Source organism: Rhinopithecus bieti, unplaced genomic scaffold (assembly GCF_001698545.2).
Source record: "Rhinopithecus bieti isolate Rb0 unplaced genomic scaffold, ASM169854v2 scaffold_6149, whole genome shotgun sequence".
Lineage (NCBI taxonomy): Eukaryota > Metazoa > Chordata > Mammalia > Primates > Cercopithecidae > Rhinopithecus > Rhinopithecus bieti.
Window position 1 is genome coordinate 154,609 of NW_016804934.1, and position 20,310 is coordinate 174,918.

General features: G+C 48.8%; 1 protein-coding gene across 3 annotated transcripts in view; it reads left to right on the top strand.

Annotated features, from left to right (window-relative positions):
• Positions 1–363: 363 nt before the first annotated feature.
• CD6 (CD6 molecule) overlaps positions 364–20,310 on the top strand; it is a 51,850-nt gene continuing 31,903 nt past the window's right edge. For all 3 annotated transcript variants that reach the window (XM_017870765.1, XM_017870766.1, XM_017870767.1), the window contains exon 1: positions 364–635. In XM_017870765.1, the coding sequence (XP_017726254.1) occupies positions 587–635 (49 nt within the window). In that variant the 5' untranslated portion in view covers positions 364–586. The remainder of the gene's footprint in view (positions 636–20,310) is intronic.

Consider the following 20,310-nt stretch of genomic DNA (forward strand, 5'->3'; position numbering starts at 1 on the left):
CCTCCTTCCCAACCACCACTGCCTCTAAGGTTAAGATAAAACTCAGGATTTAATCCATGAGAGCCAAATCGCACAGACTGGGACAGGCAATGGGTCATTCCCTCCCTCTTCCAATAGGTACTGATAGAGCAGCTACTACATTATCAATTTTTTCTTCTGGGCCACCAGAAATGAGGTATGGCCCCTCCACTTGCCTTCTTAGAAGGCAAGTGTGTCTACCTCGGGGAAGTGTGTCTGCATGGATGTGTGTGCATGCGTGTGTCTGGCTCTGTGACTCCTGGGGTGCAGCCTGGATGGGTGGGCTCCCAGCACAGGCAGCTGGGGCTCTCCCCACCAGCCCCTGTAACAGCAGCCCAGCTTCCTGCAGACCAAAACCACAAGCAGAACAGGCAGGCGTGAGACACTCACAGGTTGGGTTTGATCGCATGCGTGTCAGAGGGGAGAGAGCAGAGAGACACAGGAACAGGAACAGCGAAGGGCAGAGCAGACCTGCGCCAGGGACGCACAACGGCGGTGTCCACCTCCCGGCCCCAGAATGGTGCTTCCCACAGGCAGCCACGTGTAGCAGCCAGAGACAGCTCCAGACATGTGGCTCTTCTTCGGGATCGCTGGATTGCTGACAGCAGCCCTCTCAGGTAGGCCACCTTCCCTCATCTCCTGCCACTAGTGCTGGAGGAGCCAGATCCAGCCCTCTCAGTCCCCTTTCTGGTTGTTTGCCTGTGGTCACCTTTCTGGGATCTTTTAGCCAAGACTATACTCAGGTACCAGGGAGCTCCAGCATCTGGGGCTAGGATAGGACACAGGAGCCCCTCAAGGGGATGGGGCTGTGCCTGGGCAAGGTGCTCATCCTGAGAAGCCTCCTGGAGTGAGAGAATGTGGGAAGCAAGCTTTGTGCCTTACCAACGGGTCCCCACGGTGTGAGGAGGGAGGTGCCCCTCCCACCCTTAAGCTCAGGAACTCCCCCATTTCCTATGTCTTGCCAACTCTTAAGAAGGAACCATTCACCTTCCAGAGAGGCAGGACCATTGATGGCAGTACTTTCCATGCTGAAGCTGAGGCTTGGGGTCCAGCAGGCTTAGGCCAATCACAGGACAGCACCCCCCAAAACAGGACTCAGGGAAGCCAGGGAGAGTTCTGGACAGCCAGGCGCTGATGGCTTCGGCACAACCAGTTGGGGTAGTCTAGGGTGTAAGTGAGCATGAAGGCCACCCCCACGTCTCAAGCTGTCCCCAAGTGGCAAGGCACCTGGCCACCTGGGCCAGGGAATCAGATGACCAGAAGGTTTGGGGCACTAGACTGTGCTCCCCAGATACTTGCTGGCCCCTGTTGAATGCAGGGTCCAAGCTGGCCAGAGCTGGGCAGGGGCCTGGAGATGCAAGAGGTCCTGACCCCATTGAGCTCTCACATTTTGGGGTTTGGGGAGACTGGTGTGGAAACAGAATTCTGGGCCAGGGGAATCTGGGTCCACCCTGCAGCCGGGGAGCCAGGTACTTTCATTTTGTGATAGGGGAGACCCAGGAAGACCCAGTCAGGAGGGGGCATCGAGCTGGCTTGGAGGACTGGGTATATGTCGGGAGACTCTGGGCAGGGGGTGCTCTCCTCTCTGCCTTGATCTCCAGGCATGTGTTCCAAGCCTGTAGCCTCATACTGGTTCAGGAAAAGCCATTTGGCTCTGGGAGCTGGAGTTTGTGTGCCTTCAGCTCTGTGCATGTAGCTTTCCCCTGCTAACTCTACCAGGAGTTTCCAGAGCAGCAGCTCTGGAATTTCGGCTGCCTTCTGCCCCTGAGCTGAAACACTGTCCGAAAGCGGCCCCCTTTCCTCTTCCCCATGAAGCCCAGCCACAGGCTCAGGAGTAAAGTCGGGTCTAAAAGATCTTCCCTGACCCAGGGCTTCAGACCAGCTCCTTCTCAGCTTCCCAGCGGGAATGAGGGCCAGGGGCTGAGCTAGGCATTGGTGCCCTTGGCGTCCGAGCCGTGGCAGCTGGCCCAGCAGCCAGCCAGGAGAACTGGCTTTGAATGGTGCCCACAGGAGAGGCGGGAACCCAGAGACCTGGGCAGAGCTCAGGGAGGTCAAGCAAAGTAGTCCTGGAGCCTCCAAGCTCCTTCGTTCAGTCTGTCCCACCCTGGCAGCTCTCGCCCGACCTGCTCCTTCCCAGTACTGTCATCCACTTTATGTTTTTGAAACTGTGTTGATATTTACTTGACTCACTTGTTGTTATCAATGCAAGCTCAGTTTTGAAAGGAAACTTTACATCACTGTTATAAGTGGAAAATCAGTATCACTTGCCATAGGTGAAAGGTAAAGAGAAACATAAAAACAAATGGTGGCAAAACCCAATTTCTATTACGCTTTAGCAAAAAGTGAAAAGATCGTGAAGCCCCAGAGCTCGTTCTCTCTGTGAAAGGGGTGATGAGGGAGGGGAGAGGAGATGGCCTCCTGGCTCTAGTAGCTATTTTCTTCTGGACTTTGCAGAAGGACTGAAAACTCCGTGGGCAGGGAATAATTTCCTCACTCTGTGATTTCAGAGCATTAAACGCGGCTTCTGTAAACCCTCCCAAGGGTTGCTAGGGGTGTATGTCCTACTGCTGAAAAATATGGCCTCTCCAGGCAGGAGGAAGACTGCACCTTCAAGCAGCCCCCTTGTCTCTCTCCAGGGCTGATGCAAGGGACACTGAGCTGCTGCACCCCAGGCCTGCCTGAGCTTTTCTTCCTCTGTGTCTGGCTCAGCAGGCCCAAACCCTAGCAGAACCCAACCTCAGAGGGCAAGGCTGACCCACATGTGCTTGTGGGGAGTTTGTGTTCGGCCTAACATATTGGGGAAAGGAGACTAGGACCTCCAAGGAGAAAAAGAAGGAGAAAGAAAAATGATGGCAAAGAGGGAGGAAAGGGAGCTGGGAGAATGAAGTGCGTGTGGAAGTTCCAGGCCTTTACCCCAACAACTATTTTGGGGTGGGGCTCCCTGGCTCTGCCCTGGAACCACAGGCGGGTGGAATCCTGCCCTCCTTTGCACTGGTAGACCTGGCCCCGGACTTGCTGTGCTCGGGCAGACCACCCCTCTCTGTCTTCTTCTTCTTTTTCTTTCCTTTTTTTTTATTTTTGACAGAGTCTTGCTCTGTTGCCAGGCTGGAGTGCAGTGACCCGATCTCGGCTTACTGCAACCTCCGCCTCCCGGGTTCCAACGATTCTCCTGCCTCAGCATCCCGAGTAGCTGGGATGACAGGCATGCACCACCATGCCCAGCTAATTTTTGTAATTTTAGTAGAGGCCTTCACCATGTTGGCCAGGATGGTCTCAATCTCCCGACCTCGTGAGCCGCCCACCTCAGCCTCCCAAAGTGCTGGGATTACAGGCGTGAGCCACCGTGCCCAGCCTCCTTCTTCCCTTTCTAACCCTAGCACGAGGCCCTATCTCCTGGGCCTCTGCCCAGGTGGCCCGGGTTCTGGGCCTGGACTTGATTTGTGTTGTTGGTTTCTGTTGCTTAGAGATGCAAGCCTCCAGTTCTTTGCCTCAGTTTCCTGATCAGACAACTCAGGATGAAGGAACAGAGAGAATGAATTAGAAGCCCTTGACAGGGGAGGTTGGGGTGGCATCATGAGACCCCAGGTTCTGCCCTGGTCCTGCCTCTAATTCACCATGTGACTGTGCTGCTTTTCTTCACCAGCCATGCTTTCTTATCAGTGGAAGGGGGGTGCTTTGTTCAGACAATCTACAAGAAAGCTTTTGGCCAGATCTGACACTATGACGCAGTAACAAAGACCCAGGCCCTTCCCGCCAGTGCAGTGCTGAGCTCCGTGACTCTAACTCCATCTGCGCTCTGGCTGGCGAGGTCCTTGAGGGCTGCTTTTGTGTATGAAAAGGCTGTTTGTGGCTACTTTTAAAAAAAAAAGAGTCATTCTTTAATTAACAATTTTTTAAGAACTTTTTTCTTAACTTGTGAGTTCAACATACTGATCATATTTTATTTTATAAGCTCTGTCATTTTGATCAATGATTTTCAATGGTCCTTTAATATTTGAGCAAATGAAGTTGAACAGACCTAACACCCTTAAACAATAAATACCCTCACAAATATAGCTAATCAAACTTCCTTAGTTCTGTGCTGTTCCATAGGGTAGCCACTACAATCACACATTTAAAATGTGATAGTCCAAATTGAGATGTGCGAAGTGTAAAATATACAACAGGTTTTGAAGATGAGTTTCAAGAAAGAATGTAAAATATTTCAACAAATTTTATGTGATTTATATGTCGAAATGATAATATTTTGATATGATGGGCTAAATGAATTTTATTATCACAATTAAGTTTACATATTTCTTTTACTTTTAAAATGGGATTCCTGGTCTGGTGTGGTAGTTCATGCCTGTAATCCCAGCACTTGGGAGGCCAAGGCAGGAAGATCACTTGAACCCAGGAGCTCAAGACCAGCTGGGGAAACATGGTAAAACCCTGTATTTCCAAAAAACACAAAAATTAGCCTGGAGCGGTGGTGCAAGCCTGTAGTCCCAGCTACTCGGGAGGCTGAGGTGGGAGGATGGTTTGAGCCCGGGAGTTTGAGGCTGCAATGAGCCATTACTGTGCCACTGCACTCCAGTCTGGTCGATGAAGGAGACCCCGTCTCAATAAAAAAAAGCAGGGGGAGGGTTGTCCTGGAATATTTAAAATTACATACATTACTTGCATTATATTTATACTGGATAGCACTGCCTTTGATATTCTAAACCACATTTACAAATATAATGAATTCCATATTTTATAGAGCAAGAAACAAAATGTTCCCAAGAATTTTAGAAAACGCTTTCAGAACTAAAAAACTAGCATAAGCGAAGTGAATATTAAGTTATTTTTAAAATTTTTATAGATATGGGGGTAGAAGTGCAGTTTTGTTACATGGCTATATTACGTAGAGGTGAAGTCTGGGATTGGAGTGTACCCAGCACTGGAATATGGTAGATTGTACCCAATAAGTAATTTTAATTCCTCACTCCCCTCCCACCCTCCCACCTTTTGGAGACTCTGATGTCTGTCACTCCATTCTGTATGTCCATGAGTACACGTTGTTTGGCTCCTACTTATAAGTGAGAACGTGGTGTTTGACTTTCTGTTTCTGAGTTATTAAAGCGAATATCAACTTCTCTTAAATATTCTAATGTTTACAGACATTGTCGAATTCTCTTAAATTTTCTACTTCAAAATTGAACCGAAGTCAATTACCTGCTCACATTCATGAGGAACTCAATGGCCAAATGTTTTTAAATATCACAAATATAGGATTTCTACAACAACTCACGGAACTTGACCCAACTTACATTTAACACCAATGGATACATACTATGAGTGTTTGTTTATTTAATCATCTCTATTTTCTAAATTCTCATCTTCCTGGGTTTAAAAGCCACTTACTAAGGAGAAGACAATGGCACCATTGCAGGTAACTTGGGTTATGCCAAGCAGGTTGAAGTTTTTGAATCTCAGTGGACTGAGTTGAGGTCGGCGTTTTTGTTGTTTTGCCAAAACATAAGATACGGTTCTCCTGTGTTGCTGATGGATGCGCTTCTGCCCTTTTTGATAGTCCGTGCCCTCCAACTGGGCTGGCTTCTTGACCTATGACCCGGTCTGAATCCAAGTTATACAAACCTAATCCCCTACATCTAGCCTGCATCTGGCCTTATCGCTTGATTGGACTGAATTAAACACATGTTTACTTTTCTATGCTGACCTCTTTTCACATTCTTCCTGCCTGGCAACACTTCATCTCATAGATACATAAATAATGTATGACAGGCTTCTGCATCTTTCTCCCAGCTCAGCTTGGCTCTCTGGCCACAGGTCAATGACTGATGAGGACAGTTAGCGTGGCCTTCACTGTACTGGGGCCATGGAAGGGGGTAGCTCCTAGGGTGCTGAAGCTCGGACTTTACAGAGGGATCTAGAATGAGTGAGAAACACTGCCCATGGCCCTCCTCATTCAGACCACATGAAGGCCTTATTTATTATATTTATAGAACACTCAAGAATTAAATTTGGCCCCCAGCTGTTAGATTCTGAGTTAAGGAATCAGCCTTCTCCCTGGGGCAAGGAGGAATAAACAGGTGGCCCCAACTGTTTATTCCTTTAGGACAGGAGCTTGAAGGGTAGACCTCCCAGGTGCATGGCCACCCTCTCCTTACCTGGACCACAGACGGAACACTACGAGCTTTAACATCCATGCCATGTGCTCAGGCCTGCCCTGAGCAGACCCTGGTGGGGCTGGGATCCCCAGGCTGCATCTGCTGCCTCAGCCACCATGGCCTCCAGGCCCTCCATCCTGTCCTCAGCACTGGCCCCTCTCCAGACTCATGGTAAGTTATCCAGAGTAGCTCTTCCCAGAGCACTTTATTCCAGTCCACCTTCCCAGTATTGTGTTGGCCAACGCATCATCCACCAGGCAATTTGCTTAATGTTATTTCCTTCCTTTTTTTTTTTTTTTTTTTGAGATAGAGTCTCGCTCTGTTGACCAGGCTGGAGTACAGTGATGCGATCTCGGCTCACTGCAACCTCCACCTCCCAGGTTCAAGTGATTCTACTGCTTCAGCCTCTTGAGTAGCTGGGACTACAGGCGCGTGCCACCACATCCAGCTAATTTTTTGTATTTTTAATAGAGATAGGGTTTCATTCACCATGTTAGCCAGGATGGTCTTGATCTCCTGACGTCATGATCTGCCTGTCTCGGCCTCCCAAAGTGCTGGATTACAGGTGTGAGCCACTGCACCCATTTCTTTTCCCTTTCTTCCTTCTCTTCTATTTTCTTTTCTCTTTCTTTCTTTCTTTTTGATGGGGTCTCACTCTGTTGCTGAGGGTGGAATGCAGTGGCAAGACCATAGCTCACTGCAGCTTCAAACTCCTGGGTTCAAGGGATCCTCCCACCTCAGCCTCCCAAATAGCTGGGATTACAGGCGCCTGACACCATGCCTGGCTACTCTTTCTTAATTGATGTTTTAAAATATAAATACATTTATTTTGAGAAGAAACTTTGTATCACTCCCTTAAATGGAAAGCCATTCATTATAAATCACCATCATGATTATAATTTTGAAAATAAACATAATGGAAATAAAACAATGTCATTAAATGTTAGCCAGATGCATTTGCTGCTTTCCCAAGAAGGGAGGGTTGTAGATGTCAGAGAGACTTTAACGACTAACCCCAGGGGAGATATCCTCCTCCAAGTGTGTAATTAGAAAGGCTGAAAGGGAAATAAAGAGCATGCATAACTTCCTCACCATGTAGGACAGCGGTATATAATGCCAAGTCAATCACCACCTAAATCATTTTGCATAGTTTGGTGTATGTGCCCTACACTTTGGAAACACTGATCCAGAGAAAAGACAAAGAGGGTGGGCACTGTGTCCCCTGACAAGACCCAGCCTGGGGACACTAACTGCTCAGCAGCCTGGGGTTACAACCTAGACACGAGACCCCCATTTCAGGGGCTCCCCAGCACCCTGGGAAGTCCCTGGATTTTCCCAGTGAGCCTTGAGGTTGGGGGGCACCCAAGCTCATGTCCCTTGATTCAGATCTGGGAAACTGGGCCCCTGCAGCCTGGGGAGGAGAAGGAACCTTGAGGAGGGGTAAGGTGGGTGTGGACTTTGAGAACTAGCTCTGGTCCTAACTTGCTGGGGAATCTTGGGCAAGTTCCTTCCTTTCTCTGGCCCTAGTTTCCTTCCTGGAAAACTGGGTAAACTGAACACTAAGGACCCAGCCTAAACATGCTTGTACTTTATGTACATTCCTTGAGGCTTTACAGGTTATGGAGCAGGGCACCTGGCTATATGGAGCAGAGATCCAGCCACTAGACACTTAGCCCTAGGAAGGGCACAGTATCAACCCCAGCCGCCATCCTGTCATATAGAATCATGGACCCTGGAGTCAGGCAGACGTGGGTTCCGAATTCCATCTCTGCATGGCCCCAGGGTGGTTTCTTTACCTGCATGCTAGAGATAAAAATCTCCAGCTCACCAAAGTGTACGAGTTAATGTAGATGATGTATCTGAAAATAGCCGAACAAAATGCAGTGCTCAGAAATGTTAGCTTATAAATGCTCTACAGCAAGACCAAAGATAATCCCTTGCCTATGTGAATACAGGACTTGGTGGTTAACATAGTGCTGTTTGCACAATGAGCTCTGTCACCCACATGGTGACCTCATTTTATAGATGAGGAAACTGAGGTTTAGCGAGGCTAAGAGACTTGTCAGGACTTGAGCTTGGGTCTCCCAGCCAGCAGGCCGGTGCTTTTTCCATTGTGTGGGAGTTGCCTGGCTTGTTTCTAGCCAGCTGCCCTGTGGGCTCTATTCTAGTATAGGGTTTCTTCCCTAGATGCCAACTCCTAGCCTTGCAGCCTCACCACCGAGTCTAGGAACAGCCCTGAAGGACCTCTGAGGTCCTAGGGCCCCCTGGAAGTCTTAGCAACAGATGGGATCAAGTGTGGCTGCCTCCCTCATCATGGCATGCCCTCACGGGGTTTGCCTGGGGGTTGCCATGCACCTTGGGGCTAGGAGGAAGGCAAATTAAAGAGGCACCATGAGCCAGGGGAGAACTTGCTGGGCAGGAGCCTTCATATTTTGTTTTGTTTTGTTTTGTTTTGTTTTGTTTTGTTTTTGAGATGGATTCTCGCTGTTACCCAAGCTGGAGTGCAATGGCACCATCTCGGCTCACTGCAACCTCCACCTCCCAGGTTCAAGTGATTCTCCTGTCTCAGCCTCCCGAGTAAGGGGACCACAGGCACCTACCACCATGCCCAGCTAATTTTTTGTATTTTTAGTAGATACAGGGTTTCACCATTTTGGCCAGGCTGGTCTCGAACTCCTAACCTCAGGTGATCCACCCACCTGCCTTAGCCTTCCAAAGTGCTTGGATTACAGGCGTGAGCCACTGAGCCCGGCCCAGGCTCCATATTTTCTTATTCATTATCTGCTGAGTACCAGGCCCTGTGCTGGCACTGCCATGGGACATGAAGGTTTGCCCTCGAACAGTTTATAGTGTTGTGCTAAGACACACCAGCACCAACCTGGGATGCGTGTGGCAACAGGTGCAATCCAGTGACAGCTGCAACCACCACCCATTACCGGGGACTTAACGTTCTCCAAGCACCAGCTATGCGTATGCTGTTCCACCCTGACAACATGAGGACAATCACCCCTTTTTTATGAGTGGGGAAACTGAGGCTCGGAAAGTTATGTATTTTGTCCCAGGCTGGTGGCTAATGTTGAACTGAAATCCATGTCATGATATGTCACCACTGGGGGAAGCTGGCTGATGGGTACCCAGGATTTCTCTTTGCTATTTTGGCAACTTCTTGTGAGTCCGTAGTTTGAAAATAAGAAGTTAAGGGAGAACAAAGGATTTCAGCCCTTTTTGGTGGCTCACACCTGTAATCCCAGCATGTTGGGAGGCCAAAGTGGGAGGATCACTTGAGTCCAAGAGTTCCAGACCAGCCTAGGCGACATAGTGTGACCCCCATGTTTACAAAAAATTAAAAAGTTAGCCAGGTGTGAGATTCATGCCTGTAGTCCCAGCTACTCGGGAGGCTGAGGCAGAGAATCACTTGAGCCCAGGAGGTTGAGGCTGCAGTGAACCATGATCTCACCACTGCACTCCAGCCTGCACAACAGAGTAAGACCTTATCTCAAAAAAAAAAAAAAGTATTTCAGAAAAAAGCCATTTGAAGGCCGGGCGCAGTGGCTCAAGCCTGTAATCCCAACACTTTGGGAGGTCAAGGAGGGCAGATCACTTGAGGTCAGGAGTCCGAGACTAGTCTGGCCAACATGGTGAAACCCCATCTCTAGTTAAGAAATACAAGAATTACCCGGGTGTGGTTAGGAGGATGCAGGGCACCTGTAATCCCAGCTACTTGGAAGGCTGAGGGAAGAGAATTGCTTGAACCTGGGAGGCAGAGGTTACAATGAACCAAGATTGCACCACTGCACTTCAGCCTGGGCAACAGAGACTCTGTTTCAAATAATTAATTTAATTAAAAGAAAGAGAGACCCATTTGAGCAGCAACCTGGAGGTGGGACAGCCTGTGAGGGGCTGGCTGAGGGGAGCTGCTGACGAGCCAGCCCTGCTGGTCCTGTTGGTCCTGTTGGGTGGGCAGGACTGAAATTCCCAAAGGAGCTGAGGTCCAGGCTCTTTTCTGCCTCCTGACCCAGACTGGTGTGCCGTGAGGATTCCATGAGCGCCAAGCACGGGGACTGGCCCATGGAAGGTGAGCCACAAAATGTACATTTACAAGCGTTAGGCAGGCAGTACGAGGATCACGTCCTCCAGCGCAACACTCTGCAAATATGTAAACCTGCCTTTCCCACGTCACAGCCCTAGGGAGGTATGCGCTACTATTTAATACTTCCATTTTACTGAGTAAGCGGCAGGCTCAGAGACATAGAGTGACTTTTCCTAGATCGCACCACTAATAGATGACAGATACTTGGTTTGACCTCGTGCCTCCAAACTCAGTGCTTTTTCCCAGCCTGGGAATTGGGTACGGTTTGGGCCGGGGACCCCTCCCCACCTCAAGACCCCTGCAGGAAAGGTCCGCCCTTCCCCCAGGGACTTTTCACCTCACCCACCAAGAGCTGGGCTGTCCTGGAACTATGTGGAGCCTGAGCTCTCCTTCGGGCTGAGTGGCCATTCCCAGGCTTCGTTTCCCGGCCGTAAAGCAGGGCTAATGGGAGCTCAGGGCTGTGTGGGGCTCTCTAGATGTTGGCGGTGACATGCTTGGAGAAATGCCAGGCTTCTTAGGGTGTTACAAGAAAGCTGTGGCCACCGCTGCTACTCCAACTGGGGCCGGGTAGGCGCTCTCAGGGACAACAGAGGGAGGCAGAGGGAAGCCCAGCTTCCCACCCTCCATTTTGTAGGCTTCTGCAGCCCGACCGCCTGAAAATGGCGGCTGAGAGAGGCCGGGAGGCAGGAGGCAGGGCTGAGAAGGAAGCTCCGGGGCTGGGTCTCTGGTCCCAGGGAGATGCTGAGAGATAGGGAGATGGTCCTATCATAGGAATGTAGTCCCGTTTTCACTTGTATGGGAGGGTCTCCCATGTGGGTCTTCACTGTGTGCTGGGGGTGGGGGCACACTCAAAAGTCCTTCCAATACGTGTCCAGGCCACCCCCAGTCTCCATGAAGACCCTGAGCTGCACTGAGGTCTCCAGGAGGTGCCAGCAGATGCCCGGGGAGGGGGACGTCTGTGCCTGGGGCTGGGGACTAGGGTCTTGTGGGGACACGGGCTGTAAGAATGACGAGGGGTGTCAGGGTTAGGGGCTTCTTGGGGTGTCTTGGGAGTCCCAGCTGAGGACCCCACTTCTGACTTGGAGTCATGTACTGAGCGCTGTGGCAGAGAGAACGCAGAGATGAAGTCACTGTGTCCTCAGAGTCAGATGCAAAGCCAAGCATGACGTTGTTCATTCTACAGAAGGACAGACTGACGCCCAGAGAGCTTAAGTAATGCCGCCAGTTGCTGACAGAGCTGGGAGCAGAGTCACTTCCGGTCACTGGGGGTTTGGAGGGAGAATTTTTATCTGCACTTCAGTACCCTTTTTGCTAGGGTGTTCACCTCTTTCAGGAGGGGTGCCTGGGAGCAGGCGGGGGCGGAGACAGAGCTGAGGAAGCCCCCCAGGCCTGGAGGAGGCCCGTTCCCCACTCCGCCTGGTGTGCTCTCATTTTCCCTCCCTCCCTCCTTCAGCCAAACTAAAAGATGCACAGTTGCCAAGTGGATTCAGCTCCTTGAAGAAATGTGTTGCTTTGCCGGGATGGGATTCTAGAAATATCATGACAGTGTCTGAGCTGGAAGAAACCCCAGCGAGCTGCCAGCCGTCTCCTATTTGTCAGAGGAGGAAAGTGAGGTGCAAAGTGGGGGACGATGTGCCCCAGAGTCTTGGAGCAGGGCTGAGAAGCCCAGTCCACAGGCCCTCTTCCCAGGGCCTCTTCCCACGCTGCCCTCCCAGCAGGGCCTGGCGGGGCCTGTGTGAACCAGGCATAGGCTTAACTCCCCACCCCCACCCCTAGAGAGATTGCAGGGGACTGCTATGGCCCAGTGTGGCCTGACGTGGTCTGACATGAACACAGGTGACCCTGGGCAGTGACGAGCTGGCTTCATGCAGCTACTCTGCCCAGCCCCTCCAGCGGCTCCTCCAGTCCTCAGGCTCTACCTTCTCTTTGTTTTTTTACTTAACTTTTTTTTTTTTTTTTTTTTTTTGAGACAGAGTCTCACTCTTGTTGCCCAGGCTGGAGTGCAGTGGTGTGATCTCGGCTTACTGCAACCTCCACCTCCCGGGTTCAAGCGGTTCTTGTGCCTCAGCCTCCCAAGTAGCTGGGATTACAGTCCTGCACCACCACACCCAGCTAGTTTTTGTATTTTTAGTAGAGACGAGGTTTCACCATGTTGGTCAGGCTGATCTTGAATTCCTGACCTCAAGTGATCCTCCCGCCTCAGCCTCCCAAAGTGCTGGGATTACAGACGTGAGCCACTGCACCTGGCCTGTTTTTTCACTTAACGTTTAATTTCAGCCTAATTTCAGACTTATTGAGAAGCTGCAAGAACAATACAAAGAATTTCCACATGCTCTTTCCCCAGACTCTCCAACTGCTAACAATTTTCCACATTTGCTTTATTATGTCCTCGCAATGTGTGTTTTTCTATTGCTTTCCCCTCAAACTGTTTGAGAGAAATTGTAATGTCCCTGTCTCCTAGATACCCCCATGTGTTTTGTTTTGTTTTTTTACATAAGGACATTTTCTTACATAACCACAGTACATTTATCAAAACCAGACAATTACTACTGATACAATTCTATTAGATAAGCGACAGAATTTATTCAGATTTTGCCAGTGGTTCCAACAATACCTTCTAAGACAAAAGAAAATTTTGTTCAATATGCTGCATTTAATTCTCATCTCTTTATTCTCCTTGAATCTGGAGTGATTTCTCAGATTTTCTTTCTCTTTCATGACATTGATTTTTTGAAGCATAGCAGCAGTTATGCTGTAAAATGGCCCTTATCTGGATCGTCTGATGGTTCTTCATGGTTCAATTTAAGTCATGCCTCTTTGGCAGGAATATCACAGAAGCAAGTTTTGTCCTTCCCAGTGAATCGTATCAGGAGGCACATGGGCTTGCCCTTTTCCCTCTCCGGTGGTCTAACTTGCTTGGCTAAGGTGTTGTCTGCTAGATTTCTCTGCTGTAAAGATAATTTCCCCCTTTGTAATCAACATGCATCTTGTGGGTAGATTCTTTGAGAATATGTAAATATCTTGATCTTCCTCAAACCTTTGCCCACTAGTTGTAACATTATTGTTGATTTTTGCCGGAATCAGTTATTATAAGGATGGTCACCCGGTGGTGATGTTATAATTCCACCATTCCTTCTGCATTAATAGTTGCTGACTCAGTTCTCTTTGCTGCCTCAGTGGGAGGGAGGCAGGTGGCTCAGTGCATGGCAGGCTAGTGCTAATGAGGCCAAGGTTTGAGCTCCCCTTCCACTGAGCCTCTGGTGGCTGCTGTCTTGCCCCACCTCGGATATTGGAGTCTGGGTCAGCACGTCTCCACCTTAGAGCCAGTTCTCCCTCCATCTTTACAATTTTGCCATTCATTTGTTGAGCTACATTATGTGTTGGGCACCTTTTTTTAGCCACCGAGGATATGGGACAAAGTCCCAGTCTTCAAGAAGTTTCTATTCTAATGGGAAAAATAGACCAATAAAGTGAACACATTTTAAAAATAGTGTCATTTCAGAGAGGGCTATGTGCACCAAGGGCAATCAGGCAAAGTAAGGGGACTGAGAGCGGTTGCAATGGAGACCCAGGCAGAGCCTCGGAGGGGATAGTGACCTGAGTGATGAGATGAACTGGGAAGGCTGAGATCAGGGAGAGGACATTCCCGGCAGCGGGAGGAGCAGGGGCTGAGGCCCTGAGGCAGGAATGAGATTGTTTCAGAAGGATGGAGGAGTGAAGGAGATGGAGTTGGAGAGGCTAGCAGGACTCGAGGGCATAGATCATAGAGTTTGGAATTAATCCAAGTTCAATGGGCGCTCGTCAGAGAGTTTTAGGTGTGGAAGGATGGTGATTTAATTCGCCCTTTATGCATATACCATTACTTAACAATTCTTTACATCAACTCCTTTTTTTATTCTTTTTTTAAACAAAGATATGCAATGCTTCACGAATTCACGTGTCATACCTGTACAGGGATCATGCCAATCTTCTCTGTACCATTCCAGTTTCAGTATATGTACTGCCGAAGCTTACACCCACTCCTTTTTTTCCTTTTTCTTTTTCTTTTTTTTGAGACTGAGTTTTGCTCTTGTCGCTCGGGCCGGAGTGCAATGGTGCCATCTTGGCTCACTGCAACCTCTGCCTCCTGGGTTCAAGTGATTCTCCTGTCTCAGTCTCCCAAGTAGCTACAGGCAGGCACCACCACGCTTGGCGAATTATTGTATTTTTAGTAGAGACAGGGTTTTAACATGTTAGCCAGGCTGGTCTCAAACTCCTGACCTCAAGTGATCTGTCCGCCTCAGCCTCCCAAAGTGCTGGGATTACAGGTGTGGGCCACCGCACCCGGCCACCCACTCCTTTTTTAAACCTAAGTTTATCTGAACTTAGAAATCTTCTATCACTACCATGTATCTCAAACCAGTACTACTTAAGTAAATAGAATATATCTATATAAACAAAACTCTGAAAACAAAAGTGTCATTAAACAGCCTGCCATCCAAGCCTGAGCTGTCTCTCCATTCGTTACAAGTGTCAGATGGCCAGGCGCAGTGGCTGATGCCTGTCCTGTCAGCACTTTGGGAGGCCAAGGCAGGCAGGTTGCTCGAACCCAGGAGTTCAAGAGCATCCTGGGCAACACCGCAAGTCCCCATCTCTGCAAAAATAAAATTAAAAAAAAAGTGTTAGGTGTTAAAGACTGAGTAGCGCCACAATGAGACTTTCTCCTTAAGGCAGACAGGACAGAAAAATTGGAAAAGGAATAATTTGTTTACTGCGTGATTCAATTCCATTTAATCTGATGTCTTAAATTGTCTTTCTGACTGAGACCTGATTTAAGAAGCATTTTGCTAACTGGTGGAAGGATTTGATAGGCCCAGCCCACCCATTTAACCATGGAGAAACTGAGGCCTGGGAACAGTCCTTAGGCAAGGACTTACCAAAGGTCCTGATAATGGCTGCCCTCCATTCTGCTCACCCTCAGTATCACTCCTACCCACCCTCAGTATCACTCCCACCCAATGCCAGCTGAAAATTCAGATGTGATGTAAACATTAGTCATCCTTATTGTCAAAATGTTATAACAACCACATTAGAAGGAATGCAAAGAGAGAGAAGTCTCAGCCAGCACCTTCACACAACACGGCTGTTCGTTTTTGAAGGAGGAAGTTTTTGAGTCTGTGGAGCATCACAGGCCTTCAGTCTCACCAGCAGGAAGGTGGGTGTGCTGATGGGCGCCGGGCTGGTGTTGATCCACACTTGGCAGGTGGCTCTGAGGCCTGCCTCGACTCCAGGCTCCACCACTTCCGCCATGACCTTGGGCAAGTTCCCAAACCTCTCTGAGGTAAAATGGGTGTGGCCATGTCACTCTTCAGCTTTTGTGCTCTAGGTAGATGCTAAAGCCTTCCCTGAAGATCTCTATGGAACTTTTCGTCACCCGCGTCTGTGGGGGCTGCCTCAGCCCTAACCATGTCAACATAACGTTGAAATTCAGTTCCGAGAAACACTTGTGGGTTTGTAGACTCTACGGCATCTGGAAGTGAAAGAGGGATGCATCTCTCCCTCTTACAGGTTCCTTACCCCGCTCTCAACACCCCTAATCCAGAATGCCCTAGAAGCTCTTCTCAGCTCCCAGCTCCTGCCCTGGAGGCAGCTTTTGTTGCAGGTACACCTGTGGTTTAATTTACTAGAATTGCTGCAACAAACTGAGTGGCCAGGGCAACAGAAATGTATTGTCTCTGCCGGGCATGGTGACGCACACCTGTAATCTCTGCACTTTGGGAGGCTGAGGTGGGCAGATCACCTGAGGTCAGGAGTTCAAGACTAGCCTGGCCAACATGGTGAAACCCTGTCTCTACTAAAAATACAAAAATTAGTCGGGTGAGGTGGCAAGTGCCTGTAATCCCAGCTACTCAGGAGCCTCAGGCAAGAGGATCTCTTGAACCTGGGAGGCAGAGGTTGCAGTGAGCCAAGATGGTGCCACTGCACTCCAGCCTGGGCAACAGAGCAAGACTCTGTCTCAAAAACAAACAAACAGACAAAAAACAGAAATGTATTGTCTCACAGTTCTGGAGGCTCAAAGTCCAAGATCAAGGATTCAGTGGGACTGGTTCCTTCTGAGGGCTGGGAGAGAGCAGCTGTTCTCTTCTGAGCTTCTGGTGGCTTGCTGGCAATCCTGGGCATTTCTTGACTTGTAGAAACATCATCCCAATCTCCGCCTTATCTTAAAATGGCATTCTCCTTTTGTGCATGTGCCTGTGTCCAAATGGCCCTCTTCTGTGAGGACAACAGTCATACTGAATTGGGGCCTGCCCTGATGGCTTCATGCTGACTTGATTACCTCCAAAAAGACCCTATTTCCAAATAAGGTCACATTCTGGAGTACTGGAAATTAGGACTGTTTTAAGAAGAGGGGAACAATTCAACTACTCATAGCAATGTATGTAGTGTGTATATGGCATGTGTGTGTACACGTATGCATGTGTGTGTGGTGTGTGTGTGTGGTGGGGGGTAATGGAGAAAGAGGTGGGTCACTGCCCTACTTAATCTCTCCTCCTAGCCCACTCGTCGTCTGGAGAGACGCAAGTTAGATCTCTCAGGTCATTTGGCAAAGGCCTGGAAAGAGGCATCTTTCCGTCGATTTCTTACCCCTAAGAACTCCTGCTCATCCTCTAAAACCCTTCCCAATTGTCCCCTGTTCTCTGGAGTAAGTTATTCCCTCCTCTGTTTTTTCCAGAGTACTTTGTTCCAAGCCGGAGGATAGCACTTATAACTGCTCATAATCAACTAGGAGTGCATCTATATCCTCTACCAGGGCATGGGGCCTGGCCCAGAGCCTAGCTGAGAGAATGGAGTGAATGAGTGGCATCTCTCTGACTAAGGGTTAAGATAGATGGGAACTCGAAAGGACTTTGAGCCACCTCAGAAGCATCCTATACGCCTTGTGGAGAGGAGTAGGGGACAGTCATCTGGGCTGATAGCTGAGAATATGAGATCAAATGTAGAGAGACTGGAAGTCTCACTCCACCTCTTAGTAACTGTGGCCTTGGGCAAGTCATTTCATGCTGCGGAGCCTCAGTTTTCTCATCCGGAAAACTGAGCCTTCACAGGCTCCTCGTAAAGATGAATAAGAGAGTGTGTGCTGTTTACATAAAGCTGGGGCACCTGGTGGGCATTCAGATGTTACCTTCCTTCCAGGGAACCCATATTTTTTTCCTGAATTTGAATTCCTGAATCCAGTGGGACTCTGAGCCACATGGATCCATGTGCCCTGTGGCCACTGTCAGTCCGCAGCTGTTAAGGAAACAAGGTGGCCACGAAGCATCAGTCTGAACATCCCCGGTGCCTCCCCCAGCTTCTCTTTGAATCTGGATTTATTTAAAGAGAGGAGGTGAGTGGTAGGTGAGGAGGGGGCTGTTCTTAGGATATGGATGGGCACAGGACATGTGTCTGGTGAGCCTAGCCGGTACCTGATGCCCCAAGGAGACTTTCTGGTCCCAGCCCAGCCCGTACTCCCACCTGCTCGGGAGAGGCTGTGTTTCCTTCCAAGGATGGATGCTGATGATGTCTGATGGCTGCTGGATGTCTGATGGCTGCTGGATGTCTGATCTCAGGGGGACTTTCTCTTAGGGGGCTTTAGGCCACCCCGGAAAGGTCTCAGCATCACTCCCTGGAACAGGCAGGATTTTCACCCCTTGCCCACACACAAGCTTTATTCACCCTAAAACTGCTGCTGCTGCAGCTCTGGAAGACCTGGAACCAGGGCCCCTCCTGAGAGCCAGTGGGTGGGGGCAGGCCCCCTGGAAAATCGCTGAGAGCTCAGCAGTTTCAGCCTTCACTCCTCCTCCTCCCAGCCTGCAGAAACGCAGCCCAGCCTTTGCATAGAGGGCCATGCTCTGGGGAATTCTGTTCTTGAATTTCATACCTTGAGTGTCTAAGCCTGGCCCACCAGCTTCTGTCCCACCTCCAGGTGTTTGCTCGAGCTGTGCCCTCTCCCTAGAATGCGTTGTTAACTCTTTACACTTGCTGAGGGCGCCTGAAGAGTAGAAAGAGTGAATCTGGGGAACAAATTCAAATTTGGATTTGAATTCTGGCTCTGTCAATGCCAGTTTATGTGACCGTGGGCTGGGGACTTAATTTCTCTGAGCCTCTTTGTCTGTAAAATGGATTTCACAATAGCACCTCCTTACAAGGTAGCCATGAGGCAACGTCTGTAAAGCACTGGGCACAGAGGAAGTCCTCGGGAAATGTGGATCTGCTCCCCTTGGCTCAGCGAAATGCTCCTTGACCTTCAAGTCCTGGCCCAAAGGGCACCTCCCCCGCAATACCTTCCTGGACTCACTTACCAGCCTCACAACTTGCAGAGCAGCGCTGTCCCTCCCCCAAGCTCCTCAAGCATGTCTCCTGCCTCGGCACCTACCTCAGAGAGACGGGATTCGAGTCAGCTCTTAACGCCTGACCTCCAGGCTGGACCACGGGCTTTATTATCTTTACTTTCCACGGCAGAGCCCAGCGTGGGCCTGGCCCTGGGCACGGCTCAAGAAATGCTGGGGGAGGTAAAGTGAGCTCTAGGGGCTTCCATTAATAATAAGAGTAACTAGAATTTGTTGAGCATTCACAGCACATGCTGAGGTGTTTATCAGAGCCCAAGAGACCCTCTTTCTGGGTTCAAATCCCTGCTCTGCCTCTTAGGGACTCTGTGGTCCAAGAAAGTTCCTTGTCTCTTGAATCCTACATTTCCCCACCTGCATGGTGGTGATAATAACAGTGCCTACTTCTGAGCGTTGTTAAGGAGATTCAAGAATTTAAAACTATAAAAACCCATGGCTTTCTTACTTAGAGAAGGGCACAAGAATCATTGGCAGGGTGCATTGATATGACTCGGACAATTTACAAAGGTTTTTCATATATGCTTTTATTTAAAATTTTTTGTTTTATTTTGTTTTATTTTATTTTACTAAAATTGTATTTAGTAAAAATAGTACAGAATTTAGAAAATACAAAGAAAAAAAAACACTTTAAAAATTTACCAATAGCTACCTTCAAAGATAACTGTTGTTACTAGCCTCTTGTAGAATCTTCCAGACATTTTGTTAGAGAGGAATATTGCAAACACACAGAAATGCTCTAGAATGGGGTTTGTTTATTTGTTTGTTTGTTTTTGAGATGGAGTCTCACCCTGTCACCCAGGCTGGAGTGCAGTCATGCAATCTCGGCTTATTGCAACCTCCACCTCCTGGGTTCAAGTGATTCTCCTGCCTCCTCCCGAGTAGCTGGGACTACGGGCACACACCACCACACCCGGCTAATTTTTGTATTTTCAGTAGAGATGGGGTTTCACTATGTTGGTCACGCTGGTCTTGAACTCCTGACCTCAAGTGATCCACTTGCCTCGGCCTTCCAAAGTGCTGGGATTACAGGCATGAGCCGCCGCACCTGGCCTGAGAATGTTTTAATGAACCCAATGCGTCCTCACCACCCTGACTTAGAAAATGTTTACACTTTTGCCGTATTTGCTCAGATCTATATTAATAAGAAAGAAAACCATACATATACTGTTACTGTTGAAATAATTCTTATCCTTTCCTCCCTAGAACACACACTCCAAAGTGTGGTGTGTGTACCCTTTTCTCTCACGTTTTTATACTCTATTACACAAAAAACGTCTCCATGCACAATGGATGGTGTTGAGACATGTGCTATATTTTATATAAATTGTACCCTACTGGTCATATTGTTCTGCAACTTATACTTTTCTCATTGTTTTCAAAATCTAACCAAGTGGATAGATATGCATCTAGTTCATTCCTTCATCGGAATAATCCAGCCTATGATACAATACAGTCTGTTTATTTCCAGCTGTTGGATGGTTAGATTACTTCTACTTTTCTTCTGTTACAAACAGTTCTGCAGAAAATATCCCTGCACACATCTGCATGTGAATATTGTTTTCTATGATTTATACAAAAGGGTATAGCTTTCAGATCAAAGTATGAGCCTCCTGAAATCTATGAGATATCATCAGCCACTTCTCCCTCCCTCCCTCCCTCCCTCCCTCCCTCCCTTCCTTCCTTC